The sequence below is a fragment of the Neolamprologus multifasciatus genome, chromosome 11 (genome assembly GCF_963576455.1).
Source record: "Neolamprologus multifasciatus chromosome 11, fNeoMul1.2, whole genome shotgun sequence".
Taxonomy (NCBI): Eukaryota; Metazoa; Chordata; class Actinopteri; order Cichliformes; family Cichlidae; genus Neolamprologus; species Neolamprologus multifasciatus.
Window position 1 is genome coordinate 22,577,690 of NC_140449.1, and position 24,897 is coordinate 22,602,586.

The window sequence follows — 24,897 nt, forward strand, 5'->3', positions numbered from 1 at the left end:
AAAAAAAATGCTGCACCTTGACAGTATTAGTCACCTGTGGTAGTGAATTGAACCATTTCATTTTAACATTTGACTGAGTGCTGCATAGGAAGTAAGAATTTTTTTTTAAAGTATTGTCATTTCTGTAGCTGAAATATTGGTACTGGGGAGAGGGGGTGATTGTGTTTCAATCATTTGAATACAGCTACTACCTCAAAAACCTTTTCTCTGTCCTCCTTTGTGTGTCTCTGCGTTTGTAATTGTGGTTTGTAAAGTTTCTGACTTTGTGCTGTAGTGTGCCCGAGCGTCCGGCAGGTGGCAATGTTCGGTCAAACAGCAGCATGTCAACGTGGGCGGGGGCAAGTGACGTCAAAGTGTCGCCGCTTTGGCGCGATGTTCGGACAAATTTGAAAACTTACTGGATTTAGACCGTTTAGAGACGGTGAACAGGCTACGCGTGTTTCTACAGAGGTCCAGAGTTTGGCTAACAGGAGTACATTTGTTACGGGTGAGCTTTATGTTTATAAACTATAAGAAGTTGGTAGTTTGTTGTTGAAGCTATTTCCGTTTTTCAATAATGTAACTGCGTACAAGATACTGAGCTAGCCCTGCTAGTTAGCCCGCTAACTGCGTTAGCAGTAGCTGTTTTGCTTTGGTTAGCTAAACCCACAAAAATAAATGTTAGTCTTTGGTAAATGGAAGTAATTCTTCACATGGGCTGGAGTGTCTTGGAGAGTCTTAAGCTGCACTTTAGCTCCTTAGGTAGGGTCAAGAACGAGTTAAATTGTAAATGTGTTTAGTCGAATATTCGACTATCTCGCTTTGTAAAACAGTAGATATCAAGTAATATCAAATTCTTTCCCAATAGGAGCTAAGTTAGTTAAACATACAAATAAAGGCTGTCTTTTGTTTTAATTGATTCAGGGATGTCGTGGGACTTCTTTGTACCTGTGTGCGTGGGGGACCTTGTGAAGACTGGGGGGATCAACCAGTACGTCGTTCAGGATGTGGTCTCCGCAAAACAGCTCCCGTCCTGTCTCAACAGTAAGTGGTCAACATGTAGGCAGGTCACTGATAGTTTTTGTTTTGTTTTTGTTGTTGTTGTTGTTTTTTTGGGGGGAGGGGGGTATTATTATTTTTTAAACAAAATGTAGAACATCTGCACAGAAGGCATCGCATTTTCTTCAAACACCTCCAACAAGTCATTACCATTCAAGAATTGTCCCGCGCTAAGAATCTGTTTTACTATGTTTTTACTAACTTGTGTGTAACACCAACCTCCCAGAGGGTCTGCAGATGGGAATGAGCTGTAATCTGGCATATTTAGATTTGTTAAAATGTCCGTTAATGTGTATTGTCCCTCCTTTCTAAATAAAATAAAATAATTATAGTACTGGATTGCACCCAGCTTCTTATGTGTATATCACCATCCCCTAAAACAAACAGTCTGGACTTCAGTGATGGGTCGAGCCACCACTTAAGTCTCAGACACAATTATATAAATCTTTCCCAAGATTCCTGCTCATGTACCACACCCCCAAGTAAGGTTAATTAAAATACCTATGTACTTGCATTTTTTTTTTTTTTTTTTTTTTTTTTTACCCAAAATTATAAAATGTTGTCACTGTTTGAATACTTGGGGATGATTGTGCTAGTTTATTTATTTTTATTTTTTTTAATTCTGTTTCACACAGAATTCAAGGCAGCGTTAAGGAGTCAGGGGCCTTTGTGTATACTGGAGCACTTCGACACTGGCTACAGTGTGCTGCAGTAAGTGTTTTCATGTATTGCCCATTTTTATTTATTGTGACTATTACTGTACAAAACAACTGTCTTTGCTTCTTTAGGCACTGTAAGGCGGTAGATCTTGCTGTTAAAGAAGATACTCTGGAATTACTAGTACAAGGTTGTTGTTTTTTTTTTTAAAAGAAATAATATTTTCTTGATGTTTTAAATTGATAACTTTGATTTGTTGATGTGCTCATATAACCTGATTTATTTATTTATTTATTTATTTATTTTAATAACCCTTGCCTTTCAGTGGTTAGTGGGCTATCTGTTTCACTGCCGAGCATCCTTGTCTCCACCTCCCTGTCAGCTGCAGAGCGCAAGGAAAAACTTAACGCAGTTAAAATGAGCGTCTTCCTGCTTTGCAAACTCACAGAGAACCTGGAGAGTGATTCCTATAGGCAGAATATTGTCACAGCACCTGGGAAGGTATGCTCATTGCTTACTTAGCTAAAGGGTTCTTTGCATATGCCTGTTATCATAAATGTCCACTGATGAGCTTTGACTAGCTTTATGATTCAGTCAAACTAAGAGATTGAGTCTCTAGCCTGTTGTTATGTGGGTAGTCTTGGTTGTGTGGTAGAGTGTTATTGCACTGCTGTAAGGGCCCACCCAGAGTGAACTTGACACTTTCTATGCTGTGCCACTTCAAGAGAAATTGGGTAGTATAAGTAGGAGCTGTCAAACAATGTGTGGATGTTTGCCATTGTGTGCATAATGATCAGCTAGCAAGAGGCTATCAGTCTCTGTATAGTTGGTTTGGCTGGTGTGAATTGTTTTCTTTGGTAATCTGAGGACATGTATTGTGATTTACTTGATCTCATTACTATATTAAAGATTTTATATTCTAACATCTATGAAGCTTAACTGCTCTTTTTATGTTGTACAGGGTGGTAAAAAAGGCAAAGCAGGTGGAGAAGGACTCATGCAGTGGGACTCAGAAAGAGAGCAGGTGCTACAGGCACTTGTGCAGCTCTTCCAATTGGACATCCGTTCACTGTGGAGCCTCTCCTTGGTGGAGGAAGAGTTCATCAGGTACTCTGCTGTCAGGAGAGCTTTGGGAGAGAATACAGTATCACGTTTTGCTGGTTTAATTCAGTTAGTTGGTGTCATTTACAACTTATCCATATCACTTCCGAGCATTCGGAACTCTGTAGCCTTAATTGGAACTCTTATGACAATGATGTGTGACTCTTCATTAATAATCTACAATATCTAATAAGGTTAGAAGAAATTTGAACTGTGGTAAAATGCCCAATGTAATGTTTTCGTTATGCACATTTCCTCACTTTCCACTTGTTTTATGGTCCTCAGTAAGGATATTCAGTAAATTGTTTGTCAGAAGACATTTATGTGGTAGTTTAACACTCACAACACTCCTAGCAGCACTTACCTCAGCTTTTAACATGCACTGTGTGTATCTGATGCTTCTGATGAATTCAAAACCTTGTCTACTACTCATTGTGGGTTTTTGGTAACTTTTCATCCAGGTTTTACCATAATCAAATATATAAAAAACACACATTTCTTTCTTCTTAGCTGTGTGACCTGCTGCTGCTACAAGCTCCTTGAGAACCCAACCATCAGCCATGTTAAGAGTAAACCCACCAGAGACTGTGTAATCCACCTCCTGGGGTTGCTGATTAAGAAATATAATCACCTCCTGGGTGAGTTGGTTAGACAAATGTAGTCCTATTACCGAGGAAACAAATTAATCCTGTCACTTTTGAGAATATTGTCTGTAAATGGTGATGGTGGGGGCCACTATAAGGTGTTCAGTTTTTCTGGAGACATAGCTGACTTGTAATTTTTTTTATTTGTCTTCTAAACTGTCACAGGTGCTGGTGTAAAAGTGATCCAGATGCTGCAACATTTTGAGCAGTTGTCATCAGTGTTTGCCCAGGCTGTGTCTGTGTGGAGCACAGAGTATGGAGTCAGAGCTATCATAGGAGAAGTCATACGGTCTGTACAATTTTTGTGTGTATACAGTATCCAGTATGCAGCTTGATTTTGTGAATCTGTTTGTGAAGTCTTATTTTGTGTTACAAATTCCTGTCTTTGTTTGTTTGTTGTTGTTTTTTTTTGTTTGTTTGTTTTTTTTTTATCTCAGGGAGATTGGTCAGAAGTCAAGTGAGGAGTTGGCCAGAGAGGGGTCGGGAGTCAAAGCCTTTGCCTCCTTCCTCTCAGAAGTCAGTGCTTTGGTGCCTGAATTGATGATTCCCAACATCAGTGTTCTCATCACACACCTGGAAGGAGAGGTATGAGAAGGAGTGAGTGAGTGAGTAATTGATTGCAGCTCATGAATAAGAAAATTATTGTCCTTACATAAGTAGAGGCTGCCTGCCATATTGATTGGGTATAAACAGTTGCTAATTAGAGGTCTATGTGATCATGTAAAACAGCACCAATTAATATTAATGACTCATCACAGTGACAGCCTTGATGTGTGAGCAACAGGGTTGCTCATTAAAGGAACTGTCCCTGTGTGAGCCCACAAGGAGTGGGCAGTTTTAAATCATCACAAACCTCTGCTCCTTGTGCTTCTTAAGTGCTTTTTTTAATGTCCTGTGTTGAGTTTTATGTAGTTTTGTTGGTCTAGGACAGCCTCGGAAAGGATCCATTACACTTTGGTCAAGTTTGTTGCTGTTAAATGTGCTATAGAAATAAAATTGACGTTGACATCTACAATTCTTTTACAGTTGTCAAGATCTTGTCTTAGAAGTGGGTTGTCATTGGTTTTTGAAGTAATGTAAACACAAGATTAAAAAGGAATATAACAGTGTGGGATGAGCAAGCAGCATTCACTTTATTATTCTCTGCTATAGCCAGGAGACACTGTTTCTTGTATTTGGCTGGGCAACACACCACTGGACACAATACTTTTTTTTTTTTTTAAGACAAGACAAGGAAGGGTCTTTACAGCTCTAGTAAAAATTTATATAGTGCTTACATTACTCAGAGTAACAGGTAATGATTGGCTCAGATATTTACACTTTTTCTCTGTTGCAATGGTCACTGTGTCAGATTCGGCAATTGCAAAGTCATGAATCTTGTCTTTTTGTAACTGAGAACCATGACAGACTGCACATTAATTCTCTTTCAGTCATGCTTTGTGTCTTTCACAGTGTACGAGATATTGTTGGAAGGTTGCTTGCTAGGGATTTACAGGAAAAGAATCTAAATAGACCTCTGCATGATACTGGCTGTCTTCTGTCCCTTCATACCTAGATACATTGGCAATGTCAGTCCTCTGTTTTTGTCATGATTTGTACCCAGCTGTGCAGTTGAACGAAACCCACAAGGCATCGCAGGTGTAATGTCAGTTTTCATCCATTATAGTGCACTATGTGTGAGCACAGAGCATGTGTTACACCCATTTTTGACCCTTGAAGACTCCCTTTTTCATTCACATTTGGTCATAATCATGTCTATATCATATAGTCTAAATCTGCCATTGCATACTTCACGTCTGTTTTTACTGTTTCCAACTTTTCAGCAAAATACTGTTTTTCAGTTATTTCTAAGCTATCTAATGATTGTGTCCTAAAACTGAAAATTCAAGGGCATTTTTTTCTTCAATCAAAGTACATTATCTTTAAAAAACAGAATAGAGTATTTTGCCCTGTGATGAGACCAAGGCGAATACGAGCTTACTGAATGAGAGTTGGGTTTCTCTTGCCTTGACTGGCAGGTAATCTTGGCAGTGCAGAGGAGGATTCCTGCTCTGCTGTAAGGGCCTGCCTACAGTGACTTGGCTCGACCCAAATTATTCCTCTGCAGTCACAGTGGAGTAATTTCTGGGTTGTCGCTGACAGCGTGTGTCTTATGTCTGTGTGTGTGTGTTTGTGTGCTGAGTGTGTGTGTTAAAAAAGGCAAGAAGTTCACCCAGCTTTCTTTACTGTTCAGTGAGCCATGAGTTTTGTCTTTGGTAATCTGAGGGCTGAGTTCTTAGTGAGGTTTTTCTGTTTTTGTAGGATTTAACAGATTGTTTCACTGAAATTCTTAATTTCCAACCTTTTTCATTTCTTTTTCCCAGAGTCACACAATGCGTGTTGCTGTCTGTGAGGTGCTGGGAGAGATCCTTGTGAGGGTCCTGTGTGGTGATGGGCTAGATGAGTCCGGTAGAGCTGACCGTGACCGTTTCTTTGACACACTGCAGGAGCATCTGCATGACTCGCACTCTCATGTCAGAACACGTGTACTGCAGGTCTACACACGCATCGTCAATAGCAAAGTAGGTTTGCTCATCAGCTATTGTGTTTGTAAAACAATGCTGTTGCTCCTGGTAACATAAGTCATCTGTGTTTAGGCGCTGCCCCTGTGTCGGTATAGCGAGGTGATGGAGCTTGCTGTTGGACGGCTGATGGACAAATCTATAAATGTGGTTAAGAGTTCCATCCAACTGCTGGCAGCCTTCATAGCACACAATCCTTATAGCTGCAAGGTAAATAACTATGCATCAAACTCTAAATAACAGGTGTTCTTCAGGTTTCCTGATATAATAGAATATTTATCTTGTCTTTCAGCTGAGCAGCGCAGATCTGAAGAAACCACTGGAGAAGGAGACTTCTAAACTCAGAGAATTGAAAGAGAAACTGGAGGGGACAGCACCTGGTAAACAAAACCTGAGTGATCATTCATAAGTATTGCTATGAATCTCCCCTGATGTTTTATTTTACTATTTAAGACTAATTCACATTTTGCCCTGTGATGAGACCAAGGCGAATATGAGCTTGCTGAATGAGAGCTGGGTTCCTCTTGCCTTGACTGGCAGGTAATCTTGGCAGTGCAGAGGAGGATTCCTGCTCTGCTGTAAGGGCCTGCCTACAGTGACTTGGCTCGACTCGAATTATTCCCTTAAAGTTATAGCGGAGTAACCACGAGGATGAAGCTCACAGTGTGTGTTTGTGTGTAAGGGGCAAGAAGTTCACCCAGCTCTCACTGCTGTTCAGTCAGCCATGAGCTGTTTCTTTGGTAATCTGAGGGCCAAGTTCAGAAATTCGCTTAAATTCAGCATGCCATGTATGTCATCACAAGCAAACAAAAAACAAACTGTTGTCTCAGAATTTAAACATCTGTCAAGTGTGAGAGATTCAGTTATTAAACAAAATGTTTTTTTTCAAAGATGTCTTTCATCTGATGTAACCATATTCGTGCTGAAAACAGAAATCAGTATTGTAATTGGTTTGATGAATAGCAATACAGCATAAATGATGAAATATAATATATATATTTATTTAGATAAGTTGTTTGTTCTTGTTTGTTTAATCTGTTTTTCACAATAGGGAAAAATTATTATCTAGTTTACTACATTGCCAGAAATCAGAACGTTTAAATTTTTTATTAGCTTTAGAAGAATGATGAAGAAAGTTTAAATATGAGGACTCGGGAGCCCACCATTCCTTACTAAATTCTTGGCCTAAACAACAATCATCTTACCATTTTGTCCTGCTGCTAAATTATTCTATTTTTAATCTCTGTTGGCACATTGTTGTACTTTTACTTTTTTCATTTTCTTTTTTTCTCTCTTTCTCTTTGTAGGTCTAAGCTGAGTCATCACCATTGAATTTATTTTATTTTTTTCTCTTTCCCTCCCGGCAGTGGCAGTGATTAAAGCATCTGAGCTGTGGGCTGCTATGGTGCCTGAGCTCCTCGTCACTGTCAGGAAAGAACTGGAGCCCACAAGCAAAGAAGAGAAGGAGCAGCAGGAGGACGAGGAAGGCGGGGAGGTGGAGGAGGAAAAGGAGGCAGAAGACGACAGAGCAACCGCGGTGAAGATAGCTCAGTACCTCCGTGTCAACAAGTACAGGTGATGATAATCACCAGTGGAGGCCTGTGTAGTGTCACTAACTGGAGGATTTTTTTCTCCCTTGCTGTCAGTAGCCTACAATTTTCATTTTTTATTTATTTTTTTTAATGGGGCTTTTCTTTTGTGTTGCATTCTACAGGGATGCTGTGCAGCTCAGTATAAGAGCTCACAGCTGCTTCCCAGAATCTGAGATGTTTGCTTCTCTGTCCACTCTCACACCTGAGAATATGATGGACACACTGGCTCTGATTTTCAAAGGTAAAAGTTGTACTCGGTGTGGCTGAAAATTGCTCTTCCTGGTGACATTTAATAGAAGTTGTATTGAGAACATAAACATGTTTTTTAATGTTTGTTTGTTTTGTCCCTGGGGGGTGTTTTTACAGCTGTCTCATTTGTAATGTGCACCATTCAGCCATGACATTAAAACCACTTAAGTGAATAACATCAGCTTTCTTTTTACAATGCAATATTTTGCTGGTTCCTAGCATACATTACTTTGGGAAATACTCCCACCTGTCCACACATCATTGGCTCAGAAACTGCGTAAAGAACATGAAAAAGCCCAGCATGTAGACCATGACACCAAATGTCTACATTTGCAGCATTCTTGTAACTCCATCTGCTGCAACTGGAAAAAAAAACATTTTTTATTATATTATGTAATTAAAGGTGAGAGGGTTTGCTATTGGTGGCCCTGTGCCAGACAATACAATATGTGCCCAGACTTCACACGCCTCGTCTTGAACCCATCCAAATTATTTTTTTTTTTAAAAAAGGACTTGGAAAGTGGTAGGCAGTTTGGTTTTATGTCTTAATATAGAATGTTTTTTATCTCATACAGTTTCATAAACAGTTGAGGTGCAGTCAAACAACGTTTTAAACTTGGTTGATTGAACTCCCATTTGATCTTAAGTGTACAATACTTGATATTTTCCTCAGGCTCTGATGATGACACTTCCGAGCTCAACCAGAATTTGCCACCGACGCCGCAGAAAGAACCAGAGAAAGAGGGCGAGGATGGTGAGCTGAAGAAGCAAGAGATGTTGGTGCAGTACCTGAAAGATACAGAAACCTTCGCTTTACAAGTAGAGAGAGCAATCTCTGTCATCAACACCATGCTGTACTGGAAAACAACTTCAGGTAGACGACTGTATCCATTACACAGTAAACTAATGTAATCTTGTAGATTTCAGTAACGTTTTTTAATCTAACAGAATCTTCAGCTGGTTTTTTTGTTTGTTTGTTTGTTTGTTTAGTGGTCCAGGAGGCTGTACAGTTTTGTGTGACGGTGTGCGAGTTCAGTGTCGCTAACTCTATCAGTGGAGTGAGGAAAATGTTGCCTCTGGTTTGGTCAACTGATGCTGCAATTAAAGATGCAGTCATTCACGCTTACAGGCGTCTGTATCTGAACCCCCAGGGAGACACCATCAGGTTTGTAAGACCTCACACATATTTGAGTTATAAGTTACCCATTCTTTCATGTCCTAAGTGTACTGGCAGTATGACGTTAAAAATAACTAAGCTAACACAAAATAAATGCTGGACGCTTCTCTAAGATGGTTAAGAATAGAAAGTATTGCTTCTAGAAAGACTTCTTCTTCCCTCCTTGAATTCTTTTCTTTTTTATCCAGTTCATGGCTGTGGGACTTTTTTGTTTGCATATTTATTTTGATCAAAACAAAATACTGTTATCCCTCTTATGTCATTTTCTGTAATCTTTTCATTAACAATTACAGTATCATTAGGCTATTGCTGGTTTAATGTCACTGACTAAGGCATGACTCGTATAGCATTTAATAAATATAAATAAATAAAATGACTTGTCTGGCTTATATTGTTTAGACCATTTTTTAATCAAATTTTATTACATTTTTTTAAGGCCTGGGCCAAAATTAATGGTAAATACAATATTGTGATTAAAGCAAAACCTTAAAAACAAGCATCTGTCTAATCCTTTTTTAGGATGAAAGCCCAGACTCTTGTTGATAGTCTCTCTGAGCTGATGGTAGATGCATCTCTGGGAACAATCCAGTGTCTTGAGGAAATTGTAAGTGACTCTGTTATTACTCTCATGGATATTTCTGTGTGTGATGCTCGGCTGTAAAAACGCATCCTCTAATCCTGAAACATTAGTGTCTCCGTGTTGAGGTATTTACGAGTATATACAAGTTTGTTTTTTTTTTACTGTAACTATTCAATCATGTCTCTATAGGTACAGGAGTTCTTCAGCAGTGGCAGCAGTCTCCAGTCCACTGTAGTTCAGGTCTTGTGGGAGAGATTTACCGGTAAACGAGAAACTTCTAGCTTATACAAGCGAGCTGCAGTCTTACTCCTGGGCATGGCTGCAAGGTGAGAGTTCCACTGCTCTACTCTAAATGAGCCCAAAGTGACTAGAGTCCCTGTAGTCCAGCAGTTATGTATATATACCACATGTATAGGTTTTGTTGTTAAGCCTATAAAGTGTAGTTATCGCCAATGTTCCCTCTAAGCTGCGCACGTGCCCAATTGCGCACTGCTGGCAGGTCTCTGCGCACAGAAAATCTGCGTTGTGCACAAAAAAAATCTAACCTGAATTGAAATTAAAATTAATACTGTAACGATTCTGTTTTGCAGTGTTAGTCAGTGAGTGACTGGCTGCTCCCGTATGGGATTAGAACGATGCCACCTTATCCCATAGTCCAGCCAATGATGCGATTTACATTTGTATATACCCAGCTAATCAACGTCGTTGACAGGCTATGACAGCGCCCTTATGTGCCGACACCGGTGTTTTAGCTAGCGAAGCGGCGTGGCTGATGTGGATCGAAGCCACATTAATGACAACGTGTACAACCATTGGAGACGCGAGCAGGACAGACGGAACAATTGACGGAAAAAGTGTGGACTTTATAACAGTTTTTAAATTGTGATGATAGACCACGTAAAACCAGTTATGATAAAAATATCTGCAATGTTTGGTTTCCTTACTGAATACTATCGTTGTTTATATTTACCGCGGGAAGAAACGGTAAAAACGGCGTTTTATAAGAAAAAAGGCTTGAAAGCACTCTCTGCCTGTGAGCAAAAACAAACTCCACCCCCTCTCCCTTTCCTATTCGTCCAAAAAAGTACCATGTCGACCAATCAAAAAATTATATGGCAATGCGGCATCTAGTTGTTAAGTAAGGGGGGAAAGTTTTAGGAGTGATGGCGGAGTGGCACAAATAATTTGTGTGGCATCAAATTTGATGCAGAACAGCTGATTGTTCTGTAAATAGTTTGAAATGTTTGTTTAAAAATGCCTTGGCTGCATTTAAAAAAATAGCTGTAAAAAATTTTGTTTGCCAAACTCAGTTACTTTTTTGAAGAAGTAACTATATAATTAACTGCCCAACATTGGTTATTATATACTATATTTTGCAGACAGAGTTACAGGACTCTCTCCCAGACCACAGACTCATACTCATAATACAAGTCAGAGCTTTTAAAAAGAAAAAGAAAAAAGTAAGTTGTGTTTTCGAAATTGGAGTTCAGGTTATTTTTACTTCTTTACTACTTTATTTTTACTACTTAACATACTACACGGGTCAATGACTAGATTTTTTTTTTTTAAATTTTCATTGTAAGTGGGCTAAAGCAGTTAATTAAAAGTATTCTAACATAAATGTAAATGCTGTAATTTGATTATGATAATAAACCATGTACCTTGGATGGATTAGATGCCGGTGTGACCACAGTGCACACGTTTGATGTTGCTCACAGTTGTCCAAGGGACCGCTCAGGGAGTTTGTGTGTTCGCTCAGACACGTGAAAAATTAGAGGGAACATTGATTATCACCTGTGGAATTGTGATCGGTCCTTGTTTTTACTTACTTTTTCATTCTATCTTATAATCTGACCTTTTTTTGTATATAGTACTCTGTGCAACAGAGTACATGGGATGTCACCCAAAACGGTTATTGTGAGGTGTAGAATAATTACCCATGGTGCTTTACAGCTTGTAAGAAGCTTCAAAAGCCTTACTTAATTAGACTTGACCTCATTTTTCTCTTCAAGATAATCATCTTGTGCTCCTCCAGACTGTTTACTGTGTGTTGCTTTTTATTTAGCTGTTTCCCCTTTTTCACTTGTTGAATATCTTCTAGGTTGTAATATCGTAGATGGCATTTAGCTAGCATTCCATACCATATTTGGATGACAGGGTGGATTGCTAAAGCTGCCAAAGCTTTAGTCATGGCAGATCAACACTAGCGTTCTCTATCATAACACTTGTCGGTCAAAGAGGCCACACCCCTAACTAAACTATACTGGTGTTTTATCCCAAAAAGTTCATGTTGAATCTGTTCATCTGGACCTGTTTGGTTTTGTTTGTTGTTTTTTTTTTTTTTTTTAAAGAAGAAAAAAGAAAATCACCTTCTGTAGAGGAGTTATAAAAGAGAAGGCATGAAGGAGGCAAAATGTGTTTTGTATACCTATAAAAATGTGTGTTGGGCCTGCTTATAACTTGTTTAATGTAGATGAGGGAGGGGCATTTTGACTTCCGCTGGCTCTCTGTGGAGGAGCGTGGCAAATTTTGTACTGAGTCATGGTGTTCCTGCTAAGCTAGCTCTTTATAAAAAAAATTTCACATGTGGCTGACAGCAGCTAAGCTACAATCTCATTATGTCCCCATTATATTTTGTACTGACGATAAATGTGTAAAAATACATTGCGTGTTGAGGGAACAGGACTGTTTCTGATTAAAACAGTTTGAATTACAAAACACGATACAAAGGTACTGGAATAAACATAATATTTACTATCTATAAGCTATATATGTTAAGTCACATGGAAGCAAAAAAATAAATTTATTTTTATTTTTAATTAAATAGACCAGCTTCCTAGCTTTATTGTTTAGTTACAGTTAAGTTGACTAAACTGTGTAAAAGTGCGTTAAGTCTGTGCTCTTCCTCACCACACAAATGACTGCACATCACTTCCTTTTACGTTTTGGTCCTGCATCAGCTACTTGACATTCAGTAAATCCTCCCATTAGTCAGAATACAAGCCCTGCCTCGGCTCCTCTTCATTGTAATCTAAGTCACGACCATATAACTGGGCCCCTTGCCAGTGCATTTTATTTATTTATATATATATATATATAATATATATTAAAAAAAAAAAAAAGCAGTGACAGAGAGGAAGAGTAAAGAGTCTATCTGCAGTCCACCCACACTGCTGCCTCTCTTCATCCAGCATCAGTAGCATTCATAACCTATTAAACCTTATGTGCTTCTCCTCACCCATCCTCCTACAAGTGTTATCTGGTCTGTAGCCTAGCGCTGGTAAGGCCAGCATGGAGCATTCAGGGTAATGTAGAGCAGAGATGTTCTTACTTCTCTTTGCATAATCACACGATCAGTTAGAACTATAAAATCTGTACTTAGTTCTCTTTGTAAAAGTGTGTGTGTGTGTGTGTGTGTGTGTGTGTGTGTGTGTGTGTGTGTGTGTGTGTGTGTACCAGGGCAGAGAGAGAGGTGGTGCTCAGTAATCTGGACACTCTTTGTTCAGTGGCCCTGGGTGAAAAAGTAACTGAAGACTTCCTTCTGGCCAGAGATGCAGTTATTACCATCTGCAACATCACTGATCATGTCAGGGTAAGATTATATAAAGCATACCTTTTTAAGGATTTCTTGATTATGGCTATGAGAGTCAGGAAATTAAACTACTACCTATCTATAGATACTACTTTGTTAATTTAATATTTACAAATTACTGAATTTATAAAATGCCCAGTTTGTGGGGTCCAGCACAATATTACCATCTTGTACTGCACTGTTTCCAATAGCAGTCAAAGGGTGCTCCATTCAGACTGCCTCAGGACCATCAGCTGTTCACCTGTCTCACACAGGCTGTTGCTGAAGGTAAATTCACAATTTTTCTGTTTTTCATTCTTTTCTTTCCCTGCTCATGGTTTCTTCCTCTGACTGCCTCTGTCTGTGTTTGCTTCAGGTGTGGTGATGGAAGACCCTTACTGGCAGAGCTTCATGGAACAGGCTGTCCGTCTCATCTACTTCCTGGCTGAATCGCCTGACCAGCTGTGCTCCCGGCTGCTCCAGCGAAGTGCCCGCCTCTTACTAGATCAAATTGCAGAAGGTGGCGAAGTCAACAAGGATGCTGGCCAAATGCAAGATGGCTCTCAAGAGTCTAATGAGCAATGTGAACAAGGTGAGTCCCATCATTGCTCTTTGAGCACTTTTGTGTTCTGAAGCAGGACTAAGCCTTTGTAGATTTTGATGTCTGAAAGGACACTATGTGACACACACGGTGCTTTATGCTCACACAACAACATGTCTTTCCCTCCTGCAGTGAACTGTGTGTGTCTGGCCCAGCTGTTGGCTGCGTGTGGCTGCGTGGCTTTCTGGCAGGTGTCTCACCTTGAGCGCAGCGTGAGTGCTGAGCTGCGGAGGAGGAGAGGAGAGACAGAGGAGAGAGAGGAGAAGGAAAAAGGCCCAGCCGGAAAAGCTAAGGTAATGATGATGTGCTGTATGGATGTTATAGAGTCTATAACATCCATACAGCATACATACATACAATTTTATTATACTGTCTATAATATAGACAGTATAATAAAATCCATTTGTAGTTCGGCAAAATTAGATAAAACATTCAAAGATCTAACTTTATCAGACTTTTAAAAGCATTTTTGCTGCCATGTGTGGCAGTGAAGAATTTAATTTTGGCAGTTCCAAAAATAATGTGAATATCAACTATTACAGAATTGGACTTCTATAGGTTTATGCTAACTGCCAGTTATTACTACTGTTGTCACTGTGCTATTTGAGCTAATTGGTGGGTTTACTGAGAAAGAAAAGATAACATATTATGTTGCCAGCCCATTCAGTTTGAGAGGGAATATTCAGTATTTTATGACATAAGCAAGATATAAGTCATGAGTACAATTACTAGCAACCCATTAAGTTTAGTTGCCATCTTTTACTGTAAAGTGTAATCAGACATCTGTGCACAAATGTTTCACTTGACAAAAGCAGACATGTTTAAATGTCAGGGTTTTTTTTTTTAAATGTACTTTCGTGTGACATAAAAATTACACATGAATCCATAACCCCCTGTGTGGGGAAAAAGCTTTTTGATAATCAGACCAAGCCTCAGCAGGATGGCTTGATGAGATTTCTTTTACCGATGGAATCCGATGAGTGATGGTTCATAATTGTTCAGCCCATCAGGGAACAGGGAACAGGAAGATAAATGCTTCCTCAATTAGCATTAGAAGTTTCCAATGTTTTTTTTTTTTCTCTGTTGTTTTTAGTTTTTATTTGTGTCTTTTTAGATCGCCATGGAGGGAAAATATGGCAGAGAGACACAAGGCACAATTGAGTCAAAATTGAGTCAAACCCAAAATGTTACTGTCACCTGTTTTGAACCTTGACAGGAATTCATGATAGTCTTGGCTATGCAGGGTGCTCATGGCTGTACTTCTGTCTCTGTGCTTACTAACACACATCACAAATATACATTCTTAGGTGCCACAATGAGGAGTCAAAAACACTTCTGTAATAGTGTGAGATACTTGCATATCTTATTCATTACCAGATCATAACCAGATTATCAGACATGTATTTGCAACATGCTAATATGACCTTATTTTGTGTCTAGAGGGGTGTACAACAAAACGAGTAATAGGTGACAGAGTTCTGTTCAGCTTCTAGTCAGAAATTTTAGTGACTTTTTTTTAACCTGGTTAGATCAACATGGTAATTTTTGCTGAGTGTGCTGAGCATTAAAATAATTAGCTCAAGTTAAAATGATGATTTTAGCGTTCTGTGGTATAACCTGTTGTTAAATTGTTGGGATTTTTTTTTAGCTGCATTAATCTCGTCTTATTTGCAACAGTGTTGCATTTCACTGTTATTTTCATGTTTATAGATTTTTTTTTACTACCATTTTTATCATAATCATCTAATAATGTGGGTAGAGATCATTTTTGTGAGACTCATATGAGGTGTGAAACACCCCATTTTATGTGATCATGCACAAAACACGAAGCAGGAAAATTTGGTTCAGCAAGTTCACAACCACAGTCATGATGCCCATGAGTTTGTCAAGCTAGCTAACGCAAAGAAATATCTATTTTAATATGTAATGACTTCCTAACAGCAAACAGCCAATGAGAGCACTATGGAGGAGGAGCTTGGGTTGATTGGTGCCTCTGCTGAAGATACCGAGGCTGAACTCATCAGAAACATCTGTGAGACAGAATTACTGGCTGGTAAAGAACCCAACCTTTTTTCTTTTGTTTGTCTGCAGTCACACTAAACAACATTACCCCCCCCCCCCCCCCCCCAATTCATACTACAGTCTTTTTATAAATAACACACAAATACCCCACCTCCCTCCCCTCTGCTCTCTAGAGGAGAACCTGCTGAGTGCATTCCTTCCCCTGCTGGTGAGAGTCTGCGGCTCCCCAGGACGTTATTCCCACCCGCAGCTCACCACTGCTGCCTGTCTGGCACTCTCTCAGTACATGATGATTAGGTAAACACATTTCACTTTTCACTACATTTATGTTGTGGTAATGCTGTTTGGTGATTAATTAGGTTTTTATGGTGATGGTTGGAGAAATGCTGTAATTCTATGTGTTGAGGGGAATTTTCTTTTTCTTTTTTTTCTTTTTTTTTAAAGAAAGATTTATTACATCTTAGTGGCCCAATCAGTTAGCAACTTTATTGCTAACTTAAACACTGAGACTTTAAATGCATTTCTTTCTTCTTTTTTTCCTGTATTTCTTACAAAGCCCATCAGTGTGTGAAGAAAACATCCGTCTCATGTTTACTGTTCTGGAGCGCTCTACTCTCCCTGTGGTTAGGGCTAATGCCATAATAGCCCTGGGGGACCTCACTGTCCGTTTCCCAAATATTTTGGAGCCCTGGACACAGAATCTCTATGCCAGGTATGTAATTACGTGTTCAGCTTGATCATCCCAGTAATGTGAAACAAATTGTCACAGTTGCAGCTCATTCTTATCGCTCCCCCCATACTAATAAACTCTCTTCCAGTTATGACTACATTATCATAATATCCGTAGATTTGTTTCCCAACCAAGATTATAAGTGACAGCCTACGCTTGATGGCTCAGCTGAGTGGGAGTACTGTAAATGACGTTTCATCATTTCATGGCATACAACACCCCCCTCCACCCCTTTTTCCTTTGCTTGTAGTCTCGAGCCATCTTCATCCAGATCCCACCAACACGACATCTCAGTGTGCGGCGACTCTCAGCCACTGAAGTGTTGCCACTGTCACAATGCTCCACTGAGCCACATGATGGGAAAAGTTTACTCTTTCCATCACGACTTTTTAATGGTCGGGGGGAACAAACTTTCAGATGATCTATGTTAGCAAACTCTCATGTGTGCCTTGTATTCTGACCCTTACGATTGCCATAGGAACCAAAAATTGCCTCGTGGTTTATAGAAAACCCACCCCCACTCGTGAACTGGGATGGCACCTCGGACCACCTCTGACAACAGCCCCTTTAGACAAGGAACAGCTTAATTACTAGTATGTCATGGTTTGTGGCTGGAGCCAGTGAGTAGTGTGTTGTAATTATACAGAGTGGCTGTGTGAGCAGAAGGGAATAATTTTGAAAAAAGTCAAATGTTCTTCAACTTGTAGGTATGCTTTCATTTTAAAAAATTATTGGCAGTCTATTTCTCCTGCACAAAGTTGCACTGTTGTTTTTTTCTGTAGCCAACTTAGAAGTTCCTCTGTTTGATGAAGTGGGGTTTTAATTGTAATGCCTAATAATGTTCACATTTAGGTGGTTTGGACATGTAAAACATTCTGTTCTTTTTATAATGCGTCATTGCCCTCCTAGTGTTTTGTACCTGATAAGCATTTCATAGTATTCCCTAATTGTCTGCCTCACACCAACACCTCCACTGTTCTCGAGGCTGCTGCCCTGCTGGCGCCTCCTGATAAGCGCATTAAGAATTAATTACCCTGTTCATTGCTGTTGTAAGCCTCTGCATTGGCATGTGGAAGTACCATGCACATGTTTCTGATCGTCTGCCAGGAGTGCTGCTCTCTGCCATAAATGAGAAATGGCTAATGAGTTTCTTTTGCGCTGTGGTTTTGGGTGAGAGTAAATCTAAATTGGTTTCAGAGTGGTATCAGATTGCCATGCCACAGCCTGTCCAGTCCCATTATATTAAACTTTACTGAAACCAATGTTGTTTGGTTTCAGTAAAGTTATGGCTAATTCTAAGTTTGTATGACAGGAGAGATGACTAATCCAATGGTGGCCAAACATTTTTGCCTCTGTCTGTTTGTGTAAAACAAGCAATGTGGCTGCACACAGTTACTCGGTGACTTGCCATTACTTTTTCATTCACATTGTCAGAAGATGAATCCAGGCTTTTTCTCCTCTAGCACCTCCAACAGATTCTTCAGTTAACCAGTACAGTATCTCAATGCCAACTTTTTGAAATTTGTCATTTTGTACACACATTCATTCTCCCCAGATGTTAGACAGTTTATGCTGAACAAATTGTCCATCATCATGCTGAAAATGATATTTTGTCCTATTGACATTAACGGTGGTGGTAAAATTCATTCAAGTGTAGTGTTTTTCAACCCTGAACGATTCATGTGTCTATTCCTATACTTCGGAAGTCATTAGACCTAAAATCCTGGAATAAATGTAGTAAATTTAAACATGCCAGACTTTTTTTAGGCACTCTATCATCTACTAGAGTGCCTAAAACCTGGTCAGAAAGTAAAATGGTTACAGCACAATAATCTGACATAGTTAGTATCAACGGGAGCACTTGCTATAGTCTAACCATTTGACCAGTGTTTTAAGTTGTATATTTTTTTTATTGTCCATGCTTTAGTCCTTAGTTTCTTTTGTTTTACATGCAATAGTCAAAAATTTGAAGCAGTAGGTAACTGTGCTTCTAATCCTGCCACAAGGTGTGAGACCCAGAAACACCACTCTGGGGTCCTTAGGGATGTCACAACCTGTTGTGTCCTCTAAAATTAAAAGAACATTATCCCAGAACAGTTTGACTGATTTTTCTGTTTCTTAACCTATTGCCAGTGTTGAAACCTGAGAGTTCCCTCAGCGCTAACTGTATTGTTAACTGCTAGCGATCAAAAGTGGCATATTTAATTAAGATGGAAAAGTATCTTGGTTTTCTTACCTGCTAAATATCTGAATGATTTTTGTTTGTGTGTACGTCAGCATGTTGTTTGTGTTTAACTAAGAGGACAACTATGGCAAAATGCAGGTTTGAAAAGAAGCTATCATGGTTTGTAGAGTGCAACTTTTTTCAAAAGGGGATTACCAAAGAGTGGGCTGTAGGAAATAATTTACAGTAAATATTCACATCAGAAAATTTAATTTAAAAGATCTCATTGAATTGGGCTTTGAAAATACACATTTCTCCCATTAATGGAAAATCGACCTCCGATCATTAGAAGATCAGATTATGCGTAACGAAGGAAATACTATGTCTAATTTTTTTTTCCCTCCATCTTTCAGGCTGAGTGACGAGGTTCCTTCAGTAAGGCAGACAGCTGTGACTGTTCTCACTCAGCTGGTGCTTAAGGATGTCCTCAAGGTCAAAGGTCAAGTCAGCGAAGTGGCTGTATTGCTAATTGACCCTGACTCGCACATTAACAGCCTGGCCCTGAACTTTTTCAATGAGCTTGCTACAAAGGTAGACCACATCCAGAAGGCTTCATGGAATCTGAGTGCTGGGGAGTGTTTTTAACCATTTTCTTTGTGTTACCCATCAGGACAATGCGATATACAACCTGCTCCCAGACATCATCAGCCGCTTGTCCGACCCAGAGAGAGGCATGAGCTCAGAGGACTTCAACACTATTATGAAGTGAGATGCACAGCTGTGTACCATGTCGTGTTTTCGTTTTCTTACTGCATCAACTGTGAAGCAGACCACAGACTTCGGGCAAATGATGCAAATGACGCCTTGTTTAACCCCCAAGCAATCAAGCAATTTTGGCAACTGAAATGACTGCTGTCATTAAGACCCCATTATCTTGCACACAATAATACTTACTACACTGTTCCAAAGTCTGGTTCCATCTATGACAAATATTCTGCAAATGTTCTAATGTAATTAATTATAGTTTTTTTAAAAATATATTTTTAATGAATGGATAAGAAACAAAAACACAAGTTGTGCAAACAATATTAATTTAGTTTTCTGATATATCTGAAAAGTCAGAACAAGATGTAATATATATATATATATATATATATATATATATATATATATATATATATATATATATTTTGGGATGTAGAAGAGGTAGGTTAACAAATTCAAACATTTTTACAATATTAAAAATAAAACTTGAGTGGCACCTACAGTATAAATATACAGTATACACCACTCTCACTCGACTTTAAGAAATTTTTGGGAGAAATTCAACAACTGAATGTTCTTTCTTTCTTTTTCTTTTTTTAATAAATGTTATATTGTGTGTGTGTGTGTTTGCAGACAGCTGTTCTCCTACATCACTAAAGAAAGGCAGACAGAGTCTCTAGTAGAGAAACTGTGTCAGCGCTTTAGAACTGCAAAGTGAGTTCTCTTCCTCCATTTATTTCCCATCCTCACCTCTAACCTGGATCCTTTGTTTTGTTTTTTCTTTACCATTTCCTTTCTACTTTCTCGTTTGTCCTGCTTTATTTAATTGTGTGTGAAGCGGGGGTGGATGTGTGGGTAATTAGTGGGCGTTTTCACTGAGAGCGTTTGACAATTAATGCAAATTCACAGTTCACTTCACCTGTCACCTACACCAACATCTTCTTATTCACCGATTTTGTCATGGAAACTGTCTTCCTGTATAGTTGGGGACTGTAGACAGAACAATTGGCCTGGCCATGCTTGAGCTTCTGACTCATACTCTGTCTATTATCAGAGCTCAAATGAAGGGCATTTTATATTATACGTTGGCAAAATGAATTTGGATATAAGAAAGTTCTGGGAAAATGAGATTTGGTCTAAATGTCAGGGCAATGCAATGTTCATGAGGAATGAGCTCTTTTTTTTTTTTTTATTGAGTTTTAGAATTTCTGTGCACTTTGTTTTCTTAAGTCAGGTTTCCCCCACAATTTCTCATCTTCAGATTTTCTTTCTCTCCTCAGGACAGAGCGTCAGTGGTGTGACTTGGCAGTGTCTCTGTCTCTGCTCTCCATGTGTGAGCGCGGTTTCAAGAGGCTGCAGGAATGCTGGGAGTGTTACAGTGACAAGCTGACTGAACCGGGCGTCTATCAGCCTCTGCTCTCCATCACCGCCAAGCTCCGTCGTGGGGCTAAACCACAGTTTAAGGTATATTATTCCCTGTTTAAGTCAGTTCTGCAGTGACCACGTGGTCATGTGTAGCTCAGGTGGTAGAGCAGGCCAGCTACTAACCATAAGGTTGGTGGTTCAATCCCAGTCTGCATGCCAAATATCCTTGGGCAAGATACTAACCCCATGTTGCTCTCCGATGCATCCATCTGATGTGAATGTTAGATAGGCACTAACAGCTTAGAAAAAGTGCTTCTGTGAATAGGTGTGATTGGGTGAATGAATTAGTTGTATAAAGCGCTTTGAGTGCTCAGAGTAGAAAAGCGCTATATAAGAACCAGTCCATTTACCATTTTACCAGTCCACTGCACCTGTCTATGCACCCTTCGGACCAACTTCAGAGAGCTATGACGGGAATGCTTATTAGCCATCTGTGTGATCCACACAGACGTGAGACTTAAAGTTGAACGGTTGATACTTTGTCTATTATCAAAAGCTTCTATTGTCTGTAAATGTCTGGAGAAGACTCTGGTGTGCTGAACGTTTAAGTGGTCAGTGAAAGATAAAATGCCAGTTCATTCCATCCCATGCTAATGTTAACTTTGTTTTCCAGGCTCAGGTAGATGAGTTTGAACAGCGTCTGACTGCAGTTCACACACGGGGGCTGGAGAATGTGGAAAGCCCAGAGATGGATGAGGAAAACCAGAAAGCAGGAGTGTCTGCTGAGAAGACAGTCACGCAAACACCTGCACCCACCAGAGGCCGGCTGAAGTCAAAGCAAGGTCAGGAGTCAGCCTGCTTTGAAGAACCTTGTTGCAGAAATAGTCTGTTTCTCATTTTAGTTACACGATAAATTTTATGTTTATTTTTATTGCAGGTCAAGGAAAGCCTCCAGTTTCAAGATGTAATGACAGTTTTGTCACACCTCACAAATCTCGCAAGTCTAAGAAGCCTGCAATCACCTTCAGCAGTGATGAGGAGGAGGATGAAGAGGGTGAGTGAAGCCACTTCATTAAGTCACTATTACACTTAATTTGCAAACAGTTTTAATGGGTTTTGTAAGAAATTACTTTTTGCAGCGGATCAGTTGTTTGGAATCAAAAATTATCCTTAAAGGGGGGAAGTGTTGAGCTTTTCTCCTCTAATTGTTTTTTTTTTTTTCTCCAATCTTGTGTGTTGGATACTCACCTTATGTTTGCAAGGAGCAGCAAATAACAAAGTTAACTTACGCATCCTATTAAATAAGCTAAAACACCTTATTTAAAAGGATGATGTGAGGGGCTCTGTAGAAGACCAAAAAAGATACTTTTGACCTGCGTCATGCAAAGCTACTCTCCCTCTCCAAGGCTCAGAATCTGGAGCACACTCAGCCCCCTTTTAATATACATCTGCCTATTTATTTTGTCATCTAAATACATATTTTTAAGGCAATTCATTTTTTTCCCTTATTAAATCCATTGAATTGTAACATGTCAGATAATAGCAAATAACAATTGTCTGTTATTTAAGCAGAAACTTTGTCGTCCAGTTCGCTGGATTTTAGTAAAGTGTTTAGTATGCTCTGTTTGTCACTGCAGTGTATTGAATTTGTCTCATTAGCTTGTAAAACATGATTTATAGTACTGCATTGAATCTACGTCGTCGTGGGCGATGCCATCATTATTATATTTGTCCTCTGGTGTGTCTGCTCTGCTCCGAGCTGCTTCATGTTGAATTAGAAGCTAATAAACAAAGATTTAATAGCTGATTGATAAAGTTATGTACAGAGAAAAAAGCACCAGTCAGACCTATGGCAGGTGTTGTGGTTAGGTGAGGTGTGTGCTGCTACAATGTGCAGTGGGATAAGCCGCACTGTAGAGTTGACATAGTGCTATAAATCAAGTGTTACAAATCAATAGCATTCTTTGGATCAATACACCAGAGTTCAGAGTGCTTAGACAACTAGACTGAGATTGTGGAGCAGCAGCTGAGACGATTTAAGACTGTTGGACCTCTGCGGGTCTAAAAAGTAAGATGTGCATTGTTGCAGCACTAATCCGAGATCTGTGGATATCTTTGAAGGATTTAATTTTTTTAAAAACTGCACGACATGAAAAACTAACCACCATTTCCAGAAAACTGTTATCATCTCCAGTTATCTTATGATTTCCATGATTAATTAGACAAAGTGTTTCAGGTAAGATTTTTTTTTTTAAGCCTTTGACTAGACTTGAGTTACTGAAACACTTCTGAGTTACAAAAATATATTTTAAAATAATTAGACTTGAATCTATTCCTGAATATTTCTTGTGTGGGTTTTTCAGCTGTTCTTATAGTGCATGGCTGTTCCCAGACATCGTCATTACTCGTCCCACTTCATTATGTTTCAATTTCCTTTTTTCTTTTTTCCACCTCCATCAGATGCTGTGATGGCAGAGAGCGAGACCCCTAAAGTGACAACACCCATCGCACGCACATCCCGACGAGCTCGCCTCAGAAACTGACTCTGATTGTTCTCGTTTTGTTTTTTAAATCTTATTTCTGTGTATCTATGGAAATATTTTTTATCTGTAATGAAATATTATACTTGTTGGTTTTTATTTTATTTTCATTCTTTTAATATTGGTACTTGGCACCAATCTAAACTAGGGATGATGATGTGTAAAGACACAAAATCAAGTAGGCTTTTAATAAACCTGGTTCTCTTTTTCATTAAAAAAGAAAGAAAAAAAACCTCCCTGTCTCAGTTTTATTCCTCTGCTCAAATGTGTGAAGGCTTGTGAGTCCGCTGGGTTATGTCGAGTAAATTTATGGCATCATTACAAACAGTTTTGAATGTCTGCTTGTATCATGTTTGGACAGCGGTGTTTAATGGGCTGCCACAGCTTGCGCAGACAGTATTACTACCTACTACTATTACACATGGTTCCCTACTTCACCTTCCTCAGCTCTCTTTTCCTTTCATATGTTGTTTTCAACAATTTCAGGTTTCAGTCTTTCTCTGATGACCACATTCCTCGCCAGTAAGCGTGTTTTGTTTTTTAGTTACAATTGCATTTTATTTTTTTCTCTTGTTCTGTCTGACACATTTGCTGTTGCCTAGTTGGCCGCCTCTGTTCTCCTGTAATCAATCTCTTTTGTAGGTCTCCCTCTGCTCTCTGCCTGGTGCTTTTCTCCATCCCTTTCTCCTCCTCCTACTCTCCCCTGCCTACTTTTCTTCCAGCGCTCCTCTCTCCACTGACATCACACACAGTAGTTTAACCCCCCTCCCCTCCTCCTCCCCCCTGCCTCATCACTAATCTCTCCTTTTCGCCTACTCCCTCTCCCACACATTGTCCTCTCCGAAAACATGAGAGGGGTGCGTTTTTCTGTATGTGCGATTTGATACGTTATGTAAAGACACTTACCAGCAGCAGGATGATAACAATGTGATTGCAAAAGCGGCTCAGTTTTTATCCGAGGACAAATTATGTTTTAAATGTATTCAGTGGGTGCTAAGTGTGCAAATAGAAGTAAATGTTTAGTTTTTGAACTTTAGTTGGTACTGTGCACAGATGAATTTGTCTTGTGTGTGAAAAATTAAGACTGAAACAACTGATTTCTGATGAACATCTGAGGGGGTTTATTTACTTGAAATAATCACAGGCTGCTGACCTTTAAGGTCAATGCATTGGATTGCGCAGCTCCTGATAGTGTTGTAATTTGTTGGCAGGGGGTCCGACAGCAGATGGCACTGACAGACTGTAACTAACCCAACAGAGAGGGGAGGTCAGTGCATGCTGGGAAAGACCACAGAGACAAAGGAGAGAGAGGGTGGCTAATATGCACAAAGAGTGTTGTCACCACATGGGAAAGGTATAATTCAGAATAAGTCTTGACTGAAATATGCGAAGCTTTATAGCCACTGGTCACTTTTGACAAGGCATCAGCTGAATACAGCCCTCTGACCTCAGCTTAGGCTGAGGCCAGTTGGTTAACTTGGTCCAAACTACACAGTCACCTTGGCAATGACAATGACTCTACAAGGCTATGACATCACTC

At 39.5% G+C, this 24,897-nt stretch overlaps 1 protein-coding gene and 2 non-coding genes across 3 annotated transcripts; all 3 read left to right on the forward strand.

Annotated features, from left to right (window-relative positions):
- The first annotated feature begins 343 nt into the window (after window positions 1-343).
- Window positions 344-23,515, forward strand: ncapd2 (non-SMC condensin I complex, subunit D2). The gene is made up of 32 exons (XM_085176510.1): window positions 344-487; window positions 904-1,023; window positions 1,674-1,749; window positions 1,827-1,885; window positions 2,021-2,196; window positions 2,657-2,802; window positions 3,307-3,434; window positions 3,606-3,729; window positions 3,878-4,025; window positions 5,804-6,001; window positions 6,077-6,211; window positions 6,294-6,381; window positions 7,369-7,576; window positions 7,716-7,834; window positions 8,516-8,716; window positions 8,833-9,007; window positions 9,539-9,623; window positions 9,789-9,925; window positions 13,059-13,191; window positions 13,383-13,458; window positions 13,547-13,762; window positions 13,904-14,064; window positions 15,713-15,824; window positions 15,967-16,090; window positions 16,350-16,505; window positions 19,101-19,278; window positions 19,358-19,452; window positions 20,086-20,166; window positions 20,733-20,916; window positions 21,491-21,659; window positions 21,755-21,871; window positions 23,278-23,515. The coding sequence occupies exons 2-32, from the start codon at window positions 906-908 to the stop codon at window positions 23,358-23,360; spliced, it is 4,206 nt and encodes a 1,401-aa protein (XP_085032636.1). The 5' UTR covers window positions 344-487; window positions 904-905; the 3' UTR covers window positions 23,361-23,515.
- LOC146508448 (small nucleolar RNA U85) lies at window positions 5,387-5,709 on the forward strand. Its single transcript, XR_014877059.1, has one exon. It is a non-coding gene; the product is annotated as a small nucleolar RNA U85 (small nucleolar RNA).
- On the forward strand, window positions 6,470-6,755 carry LOC146508449 (small nucleolar RNA U85). Its single transcript, XR_014877058.1, has one exon. It is a non-coding gene; the product is annotated as a small nucleolar RNA U85 (small nucleolar RNA).
- Window positions 23,516-24,897: the final 1,382 nt, after the last annotated feature.